Source organism: Vicia villosa, linkage group LG1 (genome assembly GCF_029867415.1).
Source record: "Vicia villosa cultivar HV-30 ecotype Madison, WI linkage group LG1, Vvil1.0, whole genome shotgun sequence".
Classification (NCBI taxonomy): domain Eukaryota; kingdom Viridiplantae; phylum Streptophyta; class Magnoliopsida; order Fabales; family Fabaceae; genus Vicia; species Vicia villosa.
The window spans coordinates 15,135,057-15,156,288 of NC_081180.1; the positions used below are offsets into that span (position 1 = coordinate 15,135,057).

At 33.9% G+C, this 21,232-nt stretch overlaps 2 protein-coding genes across 2 annotated transcripts; one reads left to right on the plus strand and one right to left on the minus strand.

Moving 5' to 3' along the window:
- Nucleotides 1-595: 595 nt before the first annotated feature.
- On the minus strand, nt 596-1,390 carry LOC131651445 (uncharacterized). Its single transcript, XM_058921131.1, has 4 exons — nt 1,356-1,390; nt 864-1,265; nt 708-762; nt 596-601 (listed from the first exon to the last, which is right to left on the minus strand). The coding sequence occupies exons 1-4, from the start codon at nt 1,388-1,390 to the stop codon at nt 596-598; spliced, it is 498 nt and encodes a 165-aa protein (XP_058777114.1).
- Nucleotides 1,391-5,072: 3,682 nt separating this feature from the next.
- LOC131651517 (uncharacterized) lies at nt 5,073-6,767 on the plus strand. Its single transcript, XM_058921200.1, has 3 exons — nt 5,073-5,361; nt 5,542-5,621; nt 5,910-6,767. The coding sequence occupies exons 1-3, from the start codon at nt 5,073-5,075 to the stop codon at nt 6,765-6,767; spliced, it is 1,227 nt and encodes a 408-aa protein (XP_058777183.1).
- The last annotated feature ends 14,465 nt before the right edge of the window (nt 6,768-21,232 follow it).

Here is a 21,232-nt window from a genome sequence, read left to right on the forward strand (position 1 = left end):
TCAAATCCACACAATGTTAAAACATTTTTGTTGGGCATCAAAATTCAACTGTTTAAAGTTTTTCATATAGACAATGATTGTCATATGTATATTTTATTGCAAATCTACTCTTAACAATTATATTGAACTAATAATATTTTGAAAAAAAAGTACATAGACTTAACAAAATCAAATCCCAACATAAACAAATTTATTTAATAATTTAAATATTGTACATCCCCAGGACATTAGCCATATATATTCCCCTATTAACTTCACATATCTTCCATAAATAAGTAAAATATAAAGCATACCCAATCAATAACAAATTGTATCTGTCAAACAATGACTGCTACAAAACCAGCAAATAAGAGCAATTGCATAACAGAATATCATAACATTAAATTTGCATAAGTTCTTATCAATCCATAGGCAATTACTAACCAAACAAAAATTCTGAAGATTAAATAAAACAAGTTCTTAAAATTACATTCAAATTAAGAATGCAAAATTACTAAACCAAGCAAAATGATTAAACCAAAAAAATATTGTTCTTCAAATAGTCGTCATCAATGCATCCAGCCTAACCATTAAGACATCAACAAATCACCATCATCTAAACCTGCATTTTACATACATAACAATGTTAAAAAAATTCCAGAAACATACAGATTAAAATGCAAAGCATTCAATATCAATGTTATACAACATTATATGTCAACAAATACAATCCTAACCATTGTTTTCAGTTTCTTCACCAACTCTGTCCAGATCTTCCATTCACTGTCATCCATAATACAAACATTTTATGATTCTGAAACCCAAATAATATCATCTAACATAATTTCAAACTTTTCGTAAATCTTTGAACAATAAAGTCATACCTTTCATTTTCAAAGCGTATCCAACCAACACACACTCCATCGGATATCTCTACCATTCTGGGTTTCATATCCAATCCCACACTGCCCATAACATCAGCTACAAACTGAACATCTTCAACAACAGCAAACCTCAATCCAGATCTGATTCCTTCATGACTCCGCATCCAATTGATTGCAACCATCTCATTCTGCCACACCCGTGCGATGTTGTTCACCTTGCTATCACTCTCCCACATGCATGCAACATTGTCCCGTACATAAACAGCCAAATCAGTGCACACCTTCGTAATCCGTTCTTTCTTCATCTTCGCTCTCATGCGCAGTAGTTTAGATCTTTGTTTAATCTTCCTTTTAATGGCGAATCGCTGTAAACGATCTTCAACCAGAATAAATTTCAAATTTCTACATGATAAAGAACAAGGTTAAATCAAAATCAAACTCTTAAAAAAAATGAAAGAAAAATATTGGATTTAGCAGAAAAGAATCCACAACCTGCATGCTTTCTTAACCTGTGAGAAGGTACCCATTTTCGTTCAACCGATGGAGTATATTTCGCTTTTGAGATTAAAACCTAATTTCAAGTTCCTCTCATCCACTTATATACTGAAACCTTCCAACCTCTTAGACTTCTTTTTCCAAAGTACAACTTCACATACATTATCATTACTTAGTAGGGAAACGTGCAAAAAATGTGGGAAACTGGTATACTGGCTTTTTAGATGACTACATAAAAAATATATTAAACTCTTCAAATGAATAATTAATATCGTTTTATCAATATACACATCATTCTGTTAATTTTGATAAAATTTAATACATTGAATTATTTAAATTGGGTCTTCACTTGATTTTTTCAAAATTCAATTCGATATATTTTTAATTACATTAACTGAATTTATTTTTTACAATTCCTTTACTACTTAATTTAATATTAATTATCTTCATTCATATTTGGCCATAAGAAAACTATATAATATGCTTTAATTTATATTATTAATTAACATTATCTATAAGATTAAATTATAAACATTGCTTTTTTTGTCTTCTATATTTTTCGCCAAAAAAATATAATATATTCCCTTTTTTGATATATTTTTTGTTATATATTTTTGACAAGCTAAAATTTATTATGCTAAAATAAATTGATTTCTAAACAAATATATATATTTTTTTATACATCATTATTTAAATATCGGAATGGATTTTCATACACAATATAATAATTAATGAATTTATATGTGGTACATTTTAAAACAATTTACATAATAATATTATTATTGGTTAGATATATTATTACGTGACCCATGCGAACGAAGGGGTAATGGATACTTATGGTATATTTTAAACAATAACGTACGCGTGCGGACACAATGGTAGCTGACTACCAAATTATATGAATTTCATATTAAATGAAACTAATTTTTATATGCATTTTATATTATTATATATTTTATTATTATCTATATCGAATTTGCGTGACCGTGCGAACGCACGGATCCTTTACTAGTTACATGAATATGAATTGAAATATAAATCTATTAATCTATTAACAATTCTTTAATATTTTTTTTAAAAAATCCAATCTAATTTATCTATTAAAGATATAATCCATTGGATTTATTCATTAATAACTTTTCAATGGATGGATCCGTAAAATTAATTTAATTTATTTTTTACTAACAATTTATTTTACTTTTTAAAATTTTATTAAATTTTTTAGGGTTAATAATCATTTACCCCCTGCATATAGGCGAATTTTGATTTATCCCTTTTAAAAAATAGTTTTGGATTACCCCTATAATTTTAACCCCGAAGAGGAAAAATTACCCTTGTAAAATATATTTTTTTGATTTACCCCTGGTTTTTACACGCTTAGGGGTGCCCAAATATTATTGGGAGATAATCCAATTTTTTTTTATAAAAGGGGTAAATCAAAACTCGCCAGTGGTAAATGATTGTTAACCCAATCTTTTAATAATATCTCTGTAAACTAAATTTTTTAACCATAATTTTTTTAAATGACATAATTATCTCTATAAAAGTTGATAAGCACACATATATTTAACAAAATTTGATTTCATAAGTTTTTTATCTAAATATGTAATAATGATTTGTACTCAATTTTATACTTTATAAAATGTCTGAATTGCTGCTGTATTACAAAAGGAGTACGAGAGGAACAAAATCTACCATAATAAGTGCATTCTATAAAGTATAAAATTGAGTAGACAAATTAAAACAAATCTTTGTACCAAAAAAAAAAAAAATTAAAACAAATCTCTACTAATTCAAATCAATTGCGTAAATCCACCCAAAAATTAATTGCACAAACAAAATAAAGAAAATAAAGTTAGAGTACTCCTGCAATAGGATTTTTTTAAAGAATAATAAGAGAGAGATATTTTAAATATTTCAATATAAAATTTAAAAATAACTTAATTTATTAAATAAATATATTTTATATTATTTATAATAAAAATAATTTATTGAATATAAAATAAAAAATAAATACAATTCATTGGATTTTGAGAATAGGTTGGATGAATTGGATTCTTCCACACTTATTTTATGAAGTTTTGAGACATGTTGATTGATATTTTCTGACTTAAACTATAATTTTATTTTATATTTTGTTGATAACATAAGGGTTGTATGAATTGGGTTCATCCACACTTATTTCAAATTACAGAACGCTTTTGGCTCTGGTTAATGACAATTTTAATTTTTCTTGTAGATATTAGCGGAGCCAGGGGGTGATTGGGGAAGGCCGTGGCCACCCCATTACCTTTTAGAAAATAGTATGTAGATTGAGGTTAGGTTGAACAAAAAAAGGCTATTAGTATTTGATATGAAAGATTTATTATATTTAGAGTAAAGAAAAAACTTTTCACTAGTTTATACTCTACTATAAATAATACTCTACTATAAATGATGAGTGTAATATCATCATGACCTCACAAATATAGTTCAACTAGTAACCTCTAGTCCATTCACTCTACAAGTTAGAATTCTCTCTTTGAATAAGAAATAGAACTACTATCTCTATTTCCAATTACTCAACTACTAGATTAAATATTGTTCTATAACTAATATTTTTAATTATGGTTTCTTATAATATAGAAAAAACTTATAAAAATGTTAATTATTTTTCTTTTTAAAGATAAATTTATAAAATTATTTTAATGGTCAATAAATTTAATATTATAACTAATACTTTAAATTTTTGTAATGTATTCAAATAATAATAAATTGTATTCAATATATAAAAAATTGATTGAAGTGAAAAATTAATGAAATCTATTTTAATAAGTGCATTCTATTAATACATATTTATCAATTGTATCAATTCTTCATTGATTTATTCACCACTATTATTAATAAAGGTAGTACTAAGATATTAATTTGAAATTGGTGCACGTTAAAATTAATATTATTTTAAAGGCTTAAATGATCTATTTGTTCATGTAAGTGCGTGTTTTTGTTTTAAGTGTCTAGTATGTTTTTTTCTTGAAAATAGTTTTTGGATGTTAAATATTTTTGGTTATATCCTTAAATTTAAAATTTGCAGGAGAATCTGCCTGCGGATTCTCCTTCGAATTTTCTAATTATTTTCTAAGAATGACATACTTTATATATATATATATATATATATATATATATATATATATATATATATATATATATATATATATATATATATATATATATATATATATATATATATATATATATATATATATATAGGGGACGACTCAAGTGAGAACACTTGGTTATTATGAGAAATGAGAACAATGAATCACGACCATTAAATTTTGATTTTGTTGATTTTAATGGATTTGATTGGTTTCTTTTTCTATGATCCTTAATATTTATTTTAAATCAAAATAGAAATAGAAATCAATCTAGTCCATTAAAATCAACAAAATTAAAATTTAATGGTCGTGATTCATTGTTCTCATTTCTCATAATAACCAAGTGTTCTCACTTGAGTCGTCCCCTATATATATATATATATATATATATATATATATATATATATATATATATATATATATATATATATATATATATATATATATATGTCAATAGCAATATGTCAATTCTAATTAATGGAAGCCCCACTGCAGAATTTGTAGCAACGAAAGGATTAAGACAAGGGGACCCTTGTCCCCCTATCTATTCACTATTGTGGCGGAAACATTTGCGGCTATGGTGAGAAAATCTGTTAGCATTGGAGGATTCTCAGGGTTCAAGGTGAATGAGGAAGTGTCCTATGATTTTCTGCAATTTGCTGATGACACAATATTATTGGGGGAAGACTCGTGGAGGAATTTATGGGCAATAAAATCTGTCTTGAGAGGTTTTGAAATGATTGTTGGTCTGAAAGTCAACATGAGTAAGAGTAAGTTGTATGGGGTGGGCTTAGAGGAATCGTTTTTACAGGCTGCCAGTCAGTTTCTTTTGTGTAAACTTGGAGAATTTCCTTTCAAGTTCTTAGGTATCATGGTGGGAGGAAACCATAGGAGAGGAAAGTTTTGGAATCCGTTTTTTGGTGGCCATGAAAGCTAAGCTTCCACCTTGGATTGGAAGAATGCTGTCTATAGGGGGAGAGTCATGTTGATTAATTCGATTCTATCAAATGTTTCAGTGTATTATTTATCATTCTTTAAAATCCCAGCTTTAGTGGTGGAAGAGATTAATAGAATTCAGAGGAAGTTCTTGCGGAATCACACTGAGGATAAGAAAGGTATGCATTGGGTAAGTTAGAGCTCGATGTGCAAACATCAAAAGGATGGTGGATTAGAGATCAAAGACTTGGCTAAGTTTAATAAGGCTTTACTAGCTAAGTGGTTATGGAGATTCCTCACGGAGGAAAATTCAATTTGGAAGGGTGTTTTGGAAGCTAGGTATGGGGTTCTGTCGAAGAGAATAGTCCAGAAGCTTAGAAGTGGCATTAGGAGCATATAATCAGCTTGGTGGAGGGATTTGTTGGCTTTAGGTGACTCTGTCGAAACAAACAGCTTTATCAATTGCTTGTCATTCAAGTTAGGAGATGGCAACATGATACCATTCTGGAAGGTTCGTTGGATAAGGCAAAGACCTTTGAGTGAGGTATTTCCAAATCTGTATATGGTTATTCCTAATGGTGGTGTGTGCGTGAATTCTATGAGGTCTTGGTCTGATGACCGCTGGAGATGGCAGATTGTTGCAGGCTCGAAAATGGCAAACATGGATGCTTTGAATGATAAGATAGAGTTGGTGGAAATCTTGGTTGATGTTTTTCCTAGAAGGGATGTGAATGATTCAGTCGTATGGACTTTGGGAGGAATAGGCGAGTATACGGTGAAATCTTACTATTCTGAATTGTTGAATGAAGATGATATGGTTAGGAAGGATGACAATATCTTGGAGGCTGTTAAGATGGTCTGGAAGTCGTGTGTTCCATCTAAAGTCAGCATTTTTGGCTGGAGACTATTGAAAAATCGATTGGCAACGAGGAAACTTATGGTTGATAAAGGTATAATTCAGGTTGAATTGGAAAGTAGGTGTGTGTTTTGTTGCTTGCAGATAGAGGAAGTAAATCATTTTTTCCTTAATTGTACTATGATTAGGAAAGTTTCGGAGAAGGTTCATTGCTGGGTGGGGATTGCAAGTAATGAAGGAACTGTGTGTCCATCTCATTTTGGAAACATGTTGGCTAATTTGCAGGGATCACGTGCTCTTAAAAGAGCAGGGGCGTTGTGGCTAGCAACTTGTTGGTGTATTTGGAACCAGCGAAACGATATTATATTTAACAATGGTGTCCCGGATGTGGATGAGATCGTTCATAAGTTAAAAATGCACACATGGTGGTGGTTGGGGATTGGAACTAAAAGGAAAGCAATGTGTAATTGGTATGAATGATTTCATGCACCATTAGAGTATTGTAATTAGGATGTTTTATTTTTCTGGTGTAGTCTAAACACTTGTTGGTGACTTTGTTCTGTTTGAGTACTTTTTATGCTCCTATTAATATACTATTGCTTATTAAAAAAAAGATTATATTTTCTTAGAGAGCAAGTGAACAAAGGCAAGTAGATAGTTGAATATTTCTCTACACAACATCAACTGGAAAACTTGCATATCAAAGTTGTCAAGAAAGGTTAATTAAGTCAAAAAGAGAAATTAAAAATGTAACTTTAGATGGTTTTAATTGAGAAGGAGTTTTACTTTTCATTTTAAACGGGTCAATTTGTTACTCCTTCCGTTTTAAAAAAAATTGTGGTTTTAACAAATAAAATTTATTTTAAAATGAAGAGTGAAGTCCCATTTTAGTCCCTCACAAAAACTGTAGAGGTCAGATTAGTCCCTGAGAAAAAAAGTCCATATTAAATTCCTTACAAAATTTAACCGAGCCATATTAGTCCCTCTACTAATATTTTTTTTCAAACTATTTTTTTTTACGTTTGAACCGTGACCGGACCACCAATGAAGACCCATTTTAGTCCCTCACATTAAAAGAGAGAGTCCAAATTAGTCTATGAGAAAAAAGGTCTCTATTTAATCCCTTACAAAATTTAACTGAGCCATGTTAGTCCCTCTTTAATATTTTTTTCAAATGATTTTTTTTTTTGTATTTTTAAACTATGACTGGACTTGACAAAATAGACTTGCTTTCAGAAATTGAATACGGGTCAGAAGTTGAGTTCCTTTACACATGGGCTTCAGAGTCTAAGTTTCCACCAAAAGTTGTGTTCCCTAGATGTGAGACATTAAAATCTTATCATTTAGAATTTGAGTCATCATATTCTGATCTTTCATAATCTGAGTCTCAAGCTTCTCTTCATATGTTCCTATCAGAGTCAGAGTCCGGTAAATTCTTTGACTAATGATCCTGCACACTTGAACATATGTTAGTGTACCTAATTGTTCATTAAATACTTTGTTATCATCAAAACCTAAGTGATATTGTATAAACTAATTTTCTTCCAACATACCATGTGTATTATTTTCGCCACAAGTATTATTTACAAAAGCAAGAAATTATCCTAAATCACATTAGCAACAAAACTACACATTCCTAAAAGATCATTAATAACTAAAACAATAACGACAGCAAATACACAAGAATACATAACAACAAAAATCATAGTCACCCACCCATAAGCCTGATAATAAACCAAACAAAGAAAAGAACGTCGTGGTATCGCGATGATTTATCTACAATCCCTTCATAAATAATTTCAATTCAACAGTCGTAAAATAGGAGTCCAGTCACAATTTAAAAAAAATCGATTTGAAAAAAAAAATACTAAAAGAGAGACTAACATGACTTGATTAAATTTTGTAAGGGATTAAATATAGACATTTTTTTTTCTTAGGGACTATTTTGGACTCTTCCTTTTTTGTGAGGGACTAAAATGAGTCTTTATTAACAGTCCAGTCACAGTTCAAAAGTAAGAAAAAAAAACCGATTTTAAAAAAATGCTAGTTGAGGGACTAACATGGCTCGGTTAAATTTTGTAAGAGATTTAATTGAGACTTTTTTTCTCAGGGACTAATCTGACCTTTACAGTTTTTATGAGGGACTGAAATGGGACTTCACTCTAAAATAAATGTCATTATCACCTTTTAATATCAAAATAATTATTATTTTTTAATTATTATCATGTACACTACTTTCAATATATTTATAAGGTTAATTTAATAAAAATATAATACTTTATAATAATATTATTATATTTTTTAATCTATGTACAAAAACTTTAAGTGACTGTTATTTTAAAATGGAGGTAGTAGTATTTATAGTTGTTATGAGTTAGTTATTGTCAACTAACTTTAACTTTGACTACTGCTTTACTAGCATTTCAAGTAAACCAGATAAAATGTTGTTAAACCTATATGAATTAATTGGTTATGCTTCTAATCACTCAGACATCATTTTACTACTAATTCCATAACTTATTTTCTGAGTTCTTCTTCTATCCTAAGTTACATCAATACAAATAATAGGTCTAAGTTGAATTTCAATCTAACAAATTGAATATTTGGAATGTAAATCAAGTTGTCATTAGCTATTTTGAATACTTGTCTTGAGTTATATAGGTTGCTTCATTTCCATTTATATAATTAAACTAAAAAATAAAAAGGAAAATTCTAATACTAAAATATTTGGATCTGATCTAGCTATTAGTACTAATTTAAATAAATTTTAATAAAAAATTATATAAGTTCTTCATTTTTTTTATCGTAATGAGTTATTATTTTTATATCCCTTAAAAAACATGATTTTTTTTTATGTAAAATGATAAAGATTTCCCATTTAAATCATTTTTAGGGCTCTATAATAATGCACCCTTGTTTACCCAAAAAAATGGTAAACAAGCGCTAGTTTCCTTTTTAAAGGTTACTTTTGCGGAATCAACTAGAATACTCCAGGACTAATTGCTTTATTTTGTTATATTATGTGTATCTGGTTTGTATTGAATGTAACAGTGACTTCAAAGTAAAAATAAAACACTGAAATTAAAGGCTTTAAAGTAAATCAAAGCAATAAAAAAGGCAGTAAATGTGCACTGAAAGATGAAAATATAAAGCAAAATGATTGCATAAATCAAACTGGTACGCATACATACATTCCAAGGTTGCACTCTTTACTCATTATTGCACAGAGATTTGAGTCTACTTGTGTTTATGTGGAAATGCGGACCTCTAACTATTCCTATGGAACTTGCTTAAATAGTAAAATAAGATAACTACTAATAACGGTCGACTGATTATCAGTCAACACGTGTCTTTGACATGCAAGATCTTCAACTGTGAGACCTCCACGCGTCTCTTGTAACTGCTGAAAACTGTCTCTTTTTAACTTCTAATACCTCTCGACTTCCACTTCAGTTTCTGCAGCAAAATTCTTAAGTCTTCGCATACTTCTGATCGAACGCTGAAGCCTCTGATAATCTTTCTAGTCGAACAGCTTCAACTACTAAGCATTACTTAGTCGAACCACTGCGACCCAAATGGCAATGTAATTATTTAATTGAGGCCCAATTACCAATTTAGGGCCTTTCTACCAAATTGAGGCCCAATTACCAATTTTGAGTCCCAGTTGCCCATTTATTCGTAAGTCGAAATCCTAGTATATGCAAGAAATGAACTTCAATTTCACCAACGCTACCATCACCAAGTATATGCAAGATCATTATGACAAGTCGACAGAAGAAGTATCTAACGAAGAGCATGTTGCCTTCCTCACCCACTGGCTCTCATATTATCTGTTTTGTCCAGGATCAGTTCAGATTGCTAAAGCTTACATACCTTTGGCTATTCAGATTCATGAAGGTCGAAAGGTCTCTTTAGGTAAGCTGCTCCTAGCTTATCTCTATCATACCTTAGGTATAGCATCTTTAAGGATCAAACGACTGCATGAGACTCCAAAACAACTCTCTCTGTCGGGACCTTATTGGCTCTTACAACACTGGTTGAATGCCACCTTCGAGTCACATATAGGTTATACTGTTTCCAGATCCATTTTAGAGGTCATGTATGACCGGAGGGTCGAAGGCATCAAGCTTGCCTTTCAAACTCCTCAAGATGAGTCTAACAGGCCCAACCTCCTCAAATATGTGAGGTTGTTTTCTGAGTGTAAAACATTCATTGCTTCCATGGCCCCTTTCTCCAATCGATGCTTTGGGCCAACTTGGTTCAAAGCTATTTTCCCTGGGAACACTCCAACTCTTCGAGCTCAACTGAATGCTATTTGGGCTGCTTTTCTGACCCCAACACTTCTCTCTCATCGTATTGAGTCGACGGGAAAGTGCTATGGGTTTGTAAGTTATCAACCAAATTTGGTCTCTCGACAATTTGGTTTAAGCCAGATGTTGCCCAATAGCTTATATTCCCATGATGGTGATATTTGTTACTCTGGTCGACCGTTCACAGCCCGTCAACACCTTGACTGCTTGAAGTTTCATAACAAACAATCTCTGGAACACCCAATTTTCACCTTTCAGAACTCCTATTTTACAACTAAAGAGTTTAGTGAGTGGTGGTCTGAATACTATCAACTATTTGATCGAGATTCTTTTACCAAGAAACTGAATACTGTGTTCGACAAGTTGGAGGATCAACTTACCATAAGTAAGTATTTCATATCTGCCTTCGTTTTCTTTTCATTGTCAACAACAATATTCTAATATCAGTTTTAGACCTTTCAGGGCCTGATCTTACTAATCAAAACGAAGCTCCTACTCCTAAGCCAGGTCGAAAGCGCCCCAGCACGTCGAGCAACACCACCATCAAGAAAAAAAAACTGTTAAAAAGGTACTTAACTTGATCTTTAACCTTGTCAAATCTACCTTAACATTCATTAATTGTTATTCTTCCTTTTCAGTTGGTAGTTCCTACTGAATCAGACGAAACTACATCTCCACCAAATCAGGAAAGTGAGATCTTTTCACGACCCCCGCCTCTGACTCCACCAAAAAGACGAAAAGTTGTAAAGGACATTCCCAAAGTGGTTGTCAAACCTCAAACAGCTCCAACAATTTCTTCATCTCAAATTCTTACTGAGGTAGCTTAGCATTTTTCTCCCACATATCTCTTTCAATATCTCTGTTTTCTAACATGTTTCTTGAATAGAGTGCACCAACTGTCGACCACACTCAGGAGAAAGTTGTCGAAGTTGCTGAGAAAACTGCTGAAGCCACTCCTGACTCCAATCCTTTTAGCCCTCAAAGGACTGACGCTTTTGGAAGCAACACTGATTCGGCTAACACTCCAGGTCGAAGTCGAACAGATCCTCAGGACAAACCCATCGTCGAACAATCATCTGCTATAAAAAATACTGAAGATGTTCCTCGACCAGAACCCAATGCAGCTTCTCAGTCAAGACCACATTCTATTGCTGATGATACTAATTCCAACAGTTCTCTTAGTCAGGAAGAAATTCTGGACTTGAAGAAGACTAATCCTGTGGAGGCTCTCTTTCGACTTCAAAAGCTGCGACCAAGTTCTTTTGAGATTCCTGCTCAATCGACCAATCCTGATGCTGAGATTGATGCTTCTCTTGTCGAAGCTATATGCCAGCTGAAAGCCCATCTGAACGAACCTGAGTTTCTCGCTGTTCTTGAGAGTTCTGAACATCTTGGTGGAGAAATTCGTAAGATCTTAGATTTATTGATCAAAGCTTCTCTTCCACCAGTTGTTGTCCAAAAAGGTCGAAGAATTTCAGGAGAAGACTTTAAAGTTTTCTGATAAGAAGGGAGAGATCGACAACAAGATTGCTGACTACAAAGCTCAAATTGATGCTCTCAACAAGAAGATTCAAGGTCTTGAACAAGAGAAAATCAATTTAGCCCAAACTGAAGAAATCCCTTCACCTGAAACTATTAACCAAGAAGTCTTGAAAGGACTTGGTCATGGTGAAAATGCCCTTAAGTTGGAAAGCAACATTCGACAACTTAAGCAAAACTTATCTCGACTTGATTCTAAGATCGACTTTGAGTCAGCCAAGCTAGCTTATTTTAGGAACAATTTTCCAACTTTGTAATTTTGTTTTCGACTGACTGGCTATATTTGTAATATCTGCCAATGCTCTTTATTAAGAACTTTTTGTAATGATTGGCCAAATTTTTAGCCATTTTCATATAATCTTTTGGTTTTATTCTATTATGCGAATTTCTTGAAGTATAGGTTTATATTTCTTCAAATATTTACCGTTTATCCTCAAGATTCGACCATCTGAATTTAGTTCTTCAATTTCATATGCATTGTTTGAAAATACTTGCAAAATTTTGAACGGTCCTTCCCAACTTGGGGACCATTTGCCCAATAACTTATTCCTTTGATCCATGGGTAAAATGACTTTCCATACATACTCACCTATCATGAATGTTTTTTCTTTGACTTTCTTGTTGTAAGCCTTCGCTACTTTTTCCTTTTGTCTTATCAACCTATCCAACGCTATTAGCCGTTCTTCGTCTAATTCTACTAATTCGCCTAACATCATACTCCAGTATTCATCAGACGAAAGACTGTTTTGTCGTTGAATTCTAGCTGACTGTAAATGAATTTCTGCAGGCAACACAGCATCATGCCCAAAAGTCAAACGAAATGGGGTAGTATTTATTGCTTCCTTTGGTGACGTCCGACAAGCCCAAAGGATTTGGTCGAGCATTTGATGCCAATTTCTTGGCTTTTTCCCCACATGCTTCTTTATCAAATTTATAATAACTTTATTAGCAGCTTCGACTTGACCATTGGCCTGGGCGTAATATGGAGTGAATGTTAGCAATTTAAATCCTGTCTCTGCTGCAAAAGCTTGCATCTTTCGACCAACAAAAATTGATCCTTGATCAGTAGTAATAGTTTCTGGAATCCCATATCTATAGATAATGTGTTTTTGTATGAAACTAATCACTGCTTCTTGATCAGCATTAACTAGTGGGATTGCCTCTATCCATTTAGTAAAATAATCTATTCCTACTAAAATGAATCTTTGTTGCTTAGAAGATGCGGGTTTGATTTCTCCTATTAAATCCAAAGCCCATCCTCTAAAAGGCCAAGGTTTGACAATGGCATGCAATTCACTGGCTGGAACATGTTGAATGCCTGAAAATTTCTGGCACTCTTGGCATCCTCTTGCATATTCAATACAATCTTTTAACATTGTTGGCCAATATAAACCTTATCTAAACAACAACCACTTCATCTTATGGCCTGATTGATAAGCTCCACAAACACCACTATGAACTTCTGACACAGCCAAATATGCTTCAGCTTCACTTAAGCATTTCAACAATACACCTCGGCTGTTTTCTTGTATAAATCATTTCCTAATATCACATAGTTTAGAGCTCTATATTTAATCTTTCGATCAGTTCCTCCGACTGGATTATTTAGGTATTGGACCAATGGGTTTCTCCAATCAGCATCAGTCATATTGTCGATGGCAAAAATTTCCAAGGCATACAAATCTTTACTTTCAACTTTACTTTCAACATTATCACCTACCCCCTCAAATTTTGACGTCGACAATTGACCTAACTTGTCTAATACTTCATGGGTTTCTTTATTCTTGATCTCGACCATATCTTCTAACTTGTCTTTAGAAACTCTATACCCAGAAGCAATTTGTGCCAATTCATTGGCAATGCAATTGTTAGATCTTGGTACATGCAAGATCTCAACATGTTCGAATTTTTCTAATAAACGTATCACAATTGCATAATACATTATTAGATTTTCTTTGATGCATTTATACTTTTTTTTGATTTGTCGAATTATTAGCTCAGAATCACCTCGAATCTCAACTCGTTTTGCCCCTAAATCTATTAGGGCCTTTAAACCAGTTATCAAGGCTTCATATTCGACCTCATTGTTAGAGCATACTTCTTTCATTTTATAATGGAACTTTGTTGGAAGTCCTTTGGGAGAAATAATCAAGACTCCAATGCCTGATCCATTTTTGTGACTAGAACCGTCAAAAAACAGTTTCCAGTTAGTTCGTTCAACTTGATTTACAGACAATTCGACTAACCCATGGTCGACTATAAAATCAGCCACAACTTGTCCTTTCATAGCTTTTAAAGGGACATATGTCAAGGAAAATTCAGTTAGCGCTAAGGCCCACTTACCAATTCGACTATGCAAAATTGGTTTAGACAACATATGTTTAACAACATCAAAATGAGAGGACACATACACATCAACAGGCTTTATATATTGCTTAAGTTTATTACATGAGAAGTACAAGCATAAGCATAATTTTTCAATATCATTATACCTAGTTTCAGCATCTACTAGGATTCGACTTAGATAATATATAGCTCTTTCGACGCCATTATCATCCTCTTGGGCTAACATACTCCCAATTGTCGAGCCTGATGCAGCTATGTAGAATTTCATACTTTTTGTCCTATTGGGGGGTAACAAAATAGGAGGCTTAGTTAAATAAGCTTTTATTTGGTCGAACGCCTGTTGATGTTCTTGCTCCCATTTGAATTGATCTTGGTTCTTGAGCTTCACAAGTGGTGAAAATATCTTCGTTTTGCCACTTAGATTCGAGATGAATCTCCTCAAGAAATTAATCTTCCCCAACAATGACTGGAGTTGTTTCTTTGTTTCTGGCGCCTTTAGCTCCAAGATTGCTTTCGTCTTATTTTGGTTTATCTCAATGCCTTTCTTGTGAACCACGAAGCCCAGGAAATCCCCTGCATGTACACCAAAAGCACATTTTAAAGGGTTCATTTTGAGTCCATATTTCCTCATTCGTTCAAAAGATTGTCGAAGATGGTCCAAATGACCATTTTCAGAGTTAGATTTTATTACAATATCATCAATATAAACCTGCATAAACTTGTCAATAAAATCATGAAACATGGAATTCATGGCTCGTTGGTATGTAGCTCCAGCATTTTTTAAACCAAAGGGCATTACTACCCATTCATAAGTTCCTAAAGCACCTGGGCATCGAAACGCCGTCTTAGGTACATCTTCGTCAGCTATAAAAATTTGGTTGTAACCTGAATATCCATCCAATAAGCTGAGATATTCAAATCCGGCTGCAGAGTCGACTAACATTTCAGCAACCGGCATGGGATATTCATCTTTAGGGGTAGCCTTATTTAAATCTCTGAAATCTATGCATATACGAAGGCTACCATTTTTCTTTATGACAGGCACTATATTGGCTAACCATTCGACATACCTCGGAGTTCGAATAAACTTGCTTCTCAGCAATCTTTCAATTTCTACTTTGATTTTTTCCATAACCTCTGGCGCAAATCTTCTAGGAAGCTGCTTGATAGGTTTTTTACCTGGGTTTAAAGGTAGTCGATGTTCCACCACCTGTCGACCCAAACCAGGCATTTCGTGATAATCCCAAGCAAAACAATCTTTGTATTCCCTTAGGAGTCGAATCAACTTGGTTTTTAAACAACTTGCAAGCTTCGTGCTCACATATGTAGGCCTTTTAATGATCCCATCACCCAAATCAACTTCTTCCAGGGGATCTTGAGCTTGCATTCTTTTGACTGATCCTAATGGATCCATTTCGAAACCTAAAGGTTCATCATCGTATATCCCATCAAGTCGTTCGACTTGGTGATCGACTTCAGGCATGTCCTCATTTTTTACCAACATGGCCTCAATAGCCATATTTTTCTCTAATTCGGCTTCTAAAGCCGCTCTTTCTTTGTTTTCGGCCAAATAAGCCGTTATTCGAGCCAGGTATTCTGACTCAGTGGTCATCATCTTTGACTGATGTCCTCTGCTCTGGAGGACTTTCATGGTTCAATGGTTCATTAGGATCTTCTTTATTCCAAATGAAACCATAATTTGGGTCTAAGTTCAAATACTTAGGCACACTTTCATCAGAAGAATATACCTCTTCTGCTTTGTAGCAAGGAGCTACATTTGCCAGATGTTGGTCGAAATGTCTACGACCACTTTCAGTTTTGTAATAACTTTGGTCAGCTTCAATATTCTCCACTATACCATCTGGCCTCCAAATGGCCACACGCTGATGTAAGGTCGAAGGAACTGCCCCTACTCCATGGATCCATTCTCGACCCAACAACAATTTAATATTTGCCTGCGATGCAATCACCATAAAGATGGTTGACCTGACAGTCGAACCAACAACTAGTTTTACTTGAATTACTCCAAGTATTCCGCTTGTCTTGCCCTCATAATTAGACAACACCATATTATGGGGCCTTAAATCTTTGTCAGATTTACCCACTTTCTGAAGTGAGGAATAAGGCATTAAGTTTACAGCAGCCCCACCATCGACAAACACTTTGTTTATTGGAACATCATCCACTTTTGCCCTTATGAATAAAGGCTTCAAATGATACATCATTCCTCGACCTGGCCTCTCAAACACAACCTTTTGCTCTTCTACCACTCCTTTTCTCATTACATAGTAACAGACAGGTGTCTCTTCCACATTCTCGTCAGGAAGAAAATCATCTTTGTTCTCAGATACCTCAGATACTCTGTCGAACTCTGCTGGAAGTACAGAGACAATTCCACAGTCGATTAGCAACTCATCTGACTCTATGTCAAAGTTGTCGTCGACCTCTTCGTCCGACAGTGGAGAATACTCAGGCTCTTTTTCTGTATTGAGGGTCGGAGCATCATCGTCAACCAATTCTTTAATCAGTTTCTTTCCTAGGATCATTCCTGCAACCAGTCTTTCATTTGCTATTTTAGCCTGCTCTTCAGTCAACTTCCTGTGAAAAGGCTTTGGCTGATAGTGAGAAAATCCTGCATGCACCATTTTCGAATTTTCCTGTCCATTCTTATGGCTTCTTTGGTAACGCCTCCACTTCGTTCGAGTCATGGGGTTCTTTCCTTTGTAGTTTTGGAGATATGTAATCTTTTCTTTTAGATCCACTATCCGTCCAAGAGCCTTCAGCATTGGTTCCCTCGCCTTGAATTTGCCATTCTGGGCGTTTACCTCTGAAGTTAATGGGTTTCACCCATTTGTCTTCAGGGACATCCGTCTTGGGACGGAAAGTCCTTGGTTTTTCAAACATCTTCCTGTATTCTCCAGCCCTTCGACCACTGTTTTCTCCTGTGTACATGAATTGACGATTCTTGCCTCGACGAGGATCGAACCTTACTTTGTTTGCAGCATCGACATTGAAAACAGCATCACACCTTGGGCATAATCCAACTTGAGAGTTGTTATTGTGGCATCTCTCAAGGAATTTCAAAAGACTTTCTTTTGGTTCAGGATAAACCATGTTCAAAACTTTGCCATCAGTAGCGCCGTTTTGCTTTCTAACGAAACCATCAGTAGTCTCGACCATCATCACATCAGCAAGCTCAGTATAGTGAGCCTCTTCGACTTGCAAAGGATCAATATCAACTTGCATTGATGACTTTGGCTTTTCTCCAAACTGTAACCTTCCTTCTTTCAAAGCTTTCTGCACCAAATCCCTAAAAAGGACACATTGAGAAGTTTTATGACCCAAGAAATTATGAAATTTACAAAATCCTCTTTTTTTCTTTTGTTCGAGAGGAGGATTTTTAAGTCCTGGGGGTACTATGATTTGCCCATCAGAAACCAACAAATCAAATATTTCATCACATTTTGTTATATCAAATGAATACGTTTTACTAGAAAATTTTTCATTTTTACTTTCAATCAGATTTTTATCTTTTGAGGGCTTAAGCAATTTACAGATATATGGTGGCCCTGGCTTTAATTCAGCCACGTTGACCTCTCCCTCTTCGTATTCACTATCGCTAGTAGAGTCGAACTCACTTGTAGTGACATAAGCTATCTTTTCTTTCTTATGATATTTACTAGCTCTGGCTTTTTCAGCTTTTAGCCTTTCGACCTGGCGTACTTTATCTGCCAGTTGTGCCATATCTCTCAAATGTTGGGTGTCTAATTTCTTCCTTATGGAATAATCTAACCCACCTGCAGCCATTTCGACTAACTCATGTTTAGGAATTTGTGTGAAACATCTAGCTTTGAGTAACCTAAAACGGTTTAGATAGTCATCGACTGGTTCTGTACCCTTTCGCCTAACTCCAGCTAATTCTTTCAAACTAATTTTCGACTGTCCCATATAAAATTGTTCATGGAACAATCGTTCTAATTGGTTCCAAGAGAACAAAGATTGTGGAGATAAGGTCGTGAACCAAGTAAATGCATTTTTTGTTAAAGAACTTGGAAAATACTTCATCTTTAGATTTTCATTATTTGCTATTTCTCCAGCCTCTGTCTGGAACCTAGCAATATGTTCGACCGTCGACTCTCCAGTCTCACCAGCAAATTTGGTGAATTTTGGGACTTTCCACCCCCTAGGCAATTCTGTTTGCCTTACCTATTCTGACAACGGGGAAACGAAATTTGGTCTATGCAAACCTACATTTATTCCATTCTGAACTAAAATTTGTTCGACTACATTAGAGATATTACTGTGTCCAACATTGACATCTTGCTGGATGTTCCTAAGAACCTGGTCAGCATCTTGATGCCTTTGTACTATTCTAGGGATCTCTTGCTCAATTTGATCTCCTTGTCCTATAGGTTCGACCCCTCTCACATTCGACCCTTGAGTAGTCGAAAGGTTTGGTTGTGGGGGCGCTCCAAAGAAATCTGCAATTCTGGCCATTTGTCCAGCCAATATTTCATAACTTTGGTTCGTGTTATTTATCATGGGAGTAAAAACAGTTCCCATTTGTTGAGTAAGGGCATTCACCATTTCATGATTACTTTCGTCTATTTGTTGTCGAATTGACAACATTGACGTAGTACTTAAAGATGGCAAAGCCGGGTGATTATATCCTATGCCTATAGGTCGACCCCCGGGATTTGATGTGCTTGTAGCCATCATGCTGTCAGAATATAATGAAGGATTTGTGTGCAAACCTTGCATCATAGACGTGGGCATTCCAAACTGAGGGTTAAAACCTGGTGGAGGCATCATTCCATGAAATGGCGGTCGTAACGGATTAAACGGTGACCGTACATTCGTTGGTGATGATACCAATATTGCTGCCGTCGATCCACCAGTATTTGTTGTTCTAACTGGGGATGAATCTGCGGCACTTTGTGGTGTTGTTCCGGTCAGAACAACCCCTTGATTTCCAGAAAGATCAGAATTATTTGTATTAACTTCAGCCATGTTAGTTAATTTCCGACCACTTCTTAATATCACACATAACTATTATACTAACAAATATAAAACAAACAACAATTGACGGGTCCCACTGGGCGTGCCAATTTGTTTACCCAAAAAAATGGTAAACAAGCGCTAGTTTCCTTTTTAAAGGTTACTTTTGCGGAATCAACTAGAATACTCCAGGACTAATTGCTTTATTTTGTTATATTATGTGTACCTGGTTTGTATTGAATGTAACAGTGACTTCAAAGTAAAAATAAAACACTGAAATTAAAGGCTTTAAAGTAAATCAAAGCAATAAAAAAGGCAATAAATGTGCACTGAAAGATGAAAATATAAAGCAAAATGATTGCATAAATCAAACTGGTACGCATACATACATTCCAAGGTTGCACTCTTTACTCATTATTGCACAGAGATTTGAGTCTACTTGTGTTTATGTAGAAAATGCGGACCTCTAACTATTCCTATGGAATTTGCTTAAATAGTAAAATAAAATAACTACTAATAACGGTCGACTGATTATCAGTCAACACGTGTCTTTGACATGCAAGATCTTCAACTGTGAGACCTCCACGCGTCTCTTGTAACTGCTGAAAACTGTCTCTTTTTAACTTCTAATACCTCTCGACTTCCACTTCAGTTTCTGCAGCAAAATTCTTAAGTCTTCGCATACTTCTGATCGAACGCTGAAGCCTCTGATAATCTTTCTAGTCGAACAACTTCGACTACTAAGCATTACTTAGTCGAACCACTTCGACTCAAATGGCAATGTAATTATTTAATTGAGGCCCAATTATCAATTTAGGGTCTTTCTACCAAATTGAGGCCCAATTACTAATTTTGAGTCCCAGTTGTCCATTTATTGGTAAGTCGAAATCCTAGGATAACAACCCTCAAAAGACTATTTTTTATGTTGCATTTTTCAACTAGAATCTTTTATTTCTTTTGAAAATTGCAGGGGCATTGGACCACCAAAGAAGATATATGAAGTGTGGAAAAAATGAAGCCATGCTTTACCTACAATAGGCTGCATGTGGATGAGTGAACGAGGCTATTGGTGGGCCTATTTAGAAAGAGTAGATAGATGACTATAAAATGTATGTGGTTCCAATTGAAGTCACCGACTTGAGAATAGACCCACATCATCATGCTTCCTTAATACTCCACACACAAACACACATCGGATGATAAATATCTTTGACTTAATGTTTCATGTCATGTTTGTTTTTCTAATTTTTAGAGGATGTTTCACGCCTATTTCCAATTTTTGTTTAGAGTAATGAATACACCTATGAGTACACTCATTTAACACCTTCTCTTATGGGTATTTTTGTTTACACTCATTTAACACCTATTAGCATTCAATCACCCATTGTATTATTAATTTAAAAAGAAAAAAAATACTCTCTTAATCCTATTTATAAAAAACTTTCTTTCTTAAATATATTGAATCATTAATATTATAAGGCAATATATAAATAAGATAGATTGATTATTCAATAAATAAAAAAATAAACTCTTTCTTATAAATAAAATTAAATGGAATATTTTTAAATTATAAATAAAATTAATTATATATTATTATTTTTATTGAAAAGATCTCAAGTTTCACATTGATTAGAATTTTAAAATGATTATATAGACCGATACATCTCACATTACAAATCGGTTTTATAAAATGAGGTAGGCTCAATCCAAATTTTAAGATGATATCACTTTCATTTTTTTTTTCTTATTGCT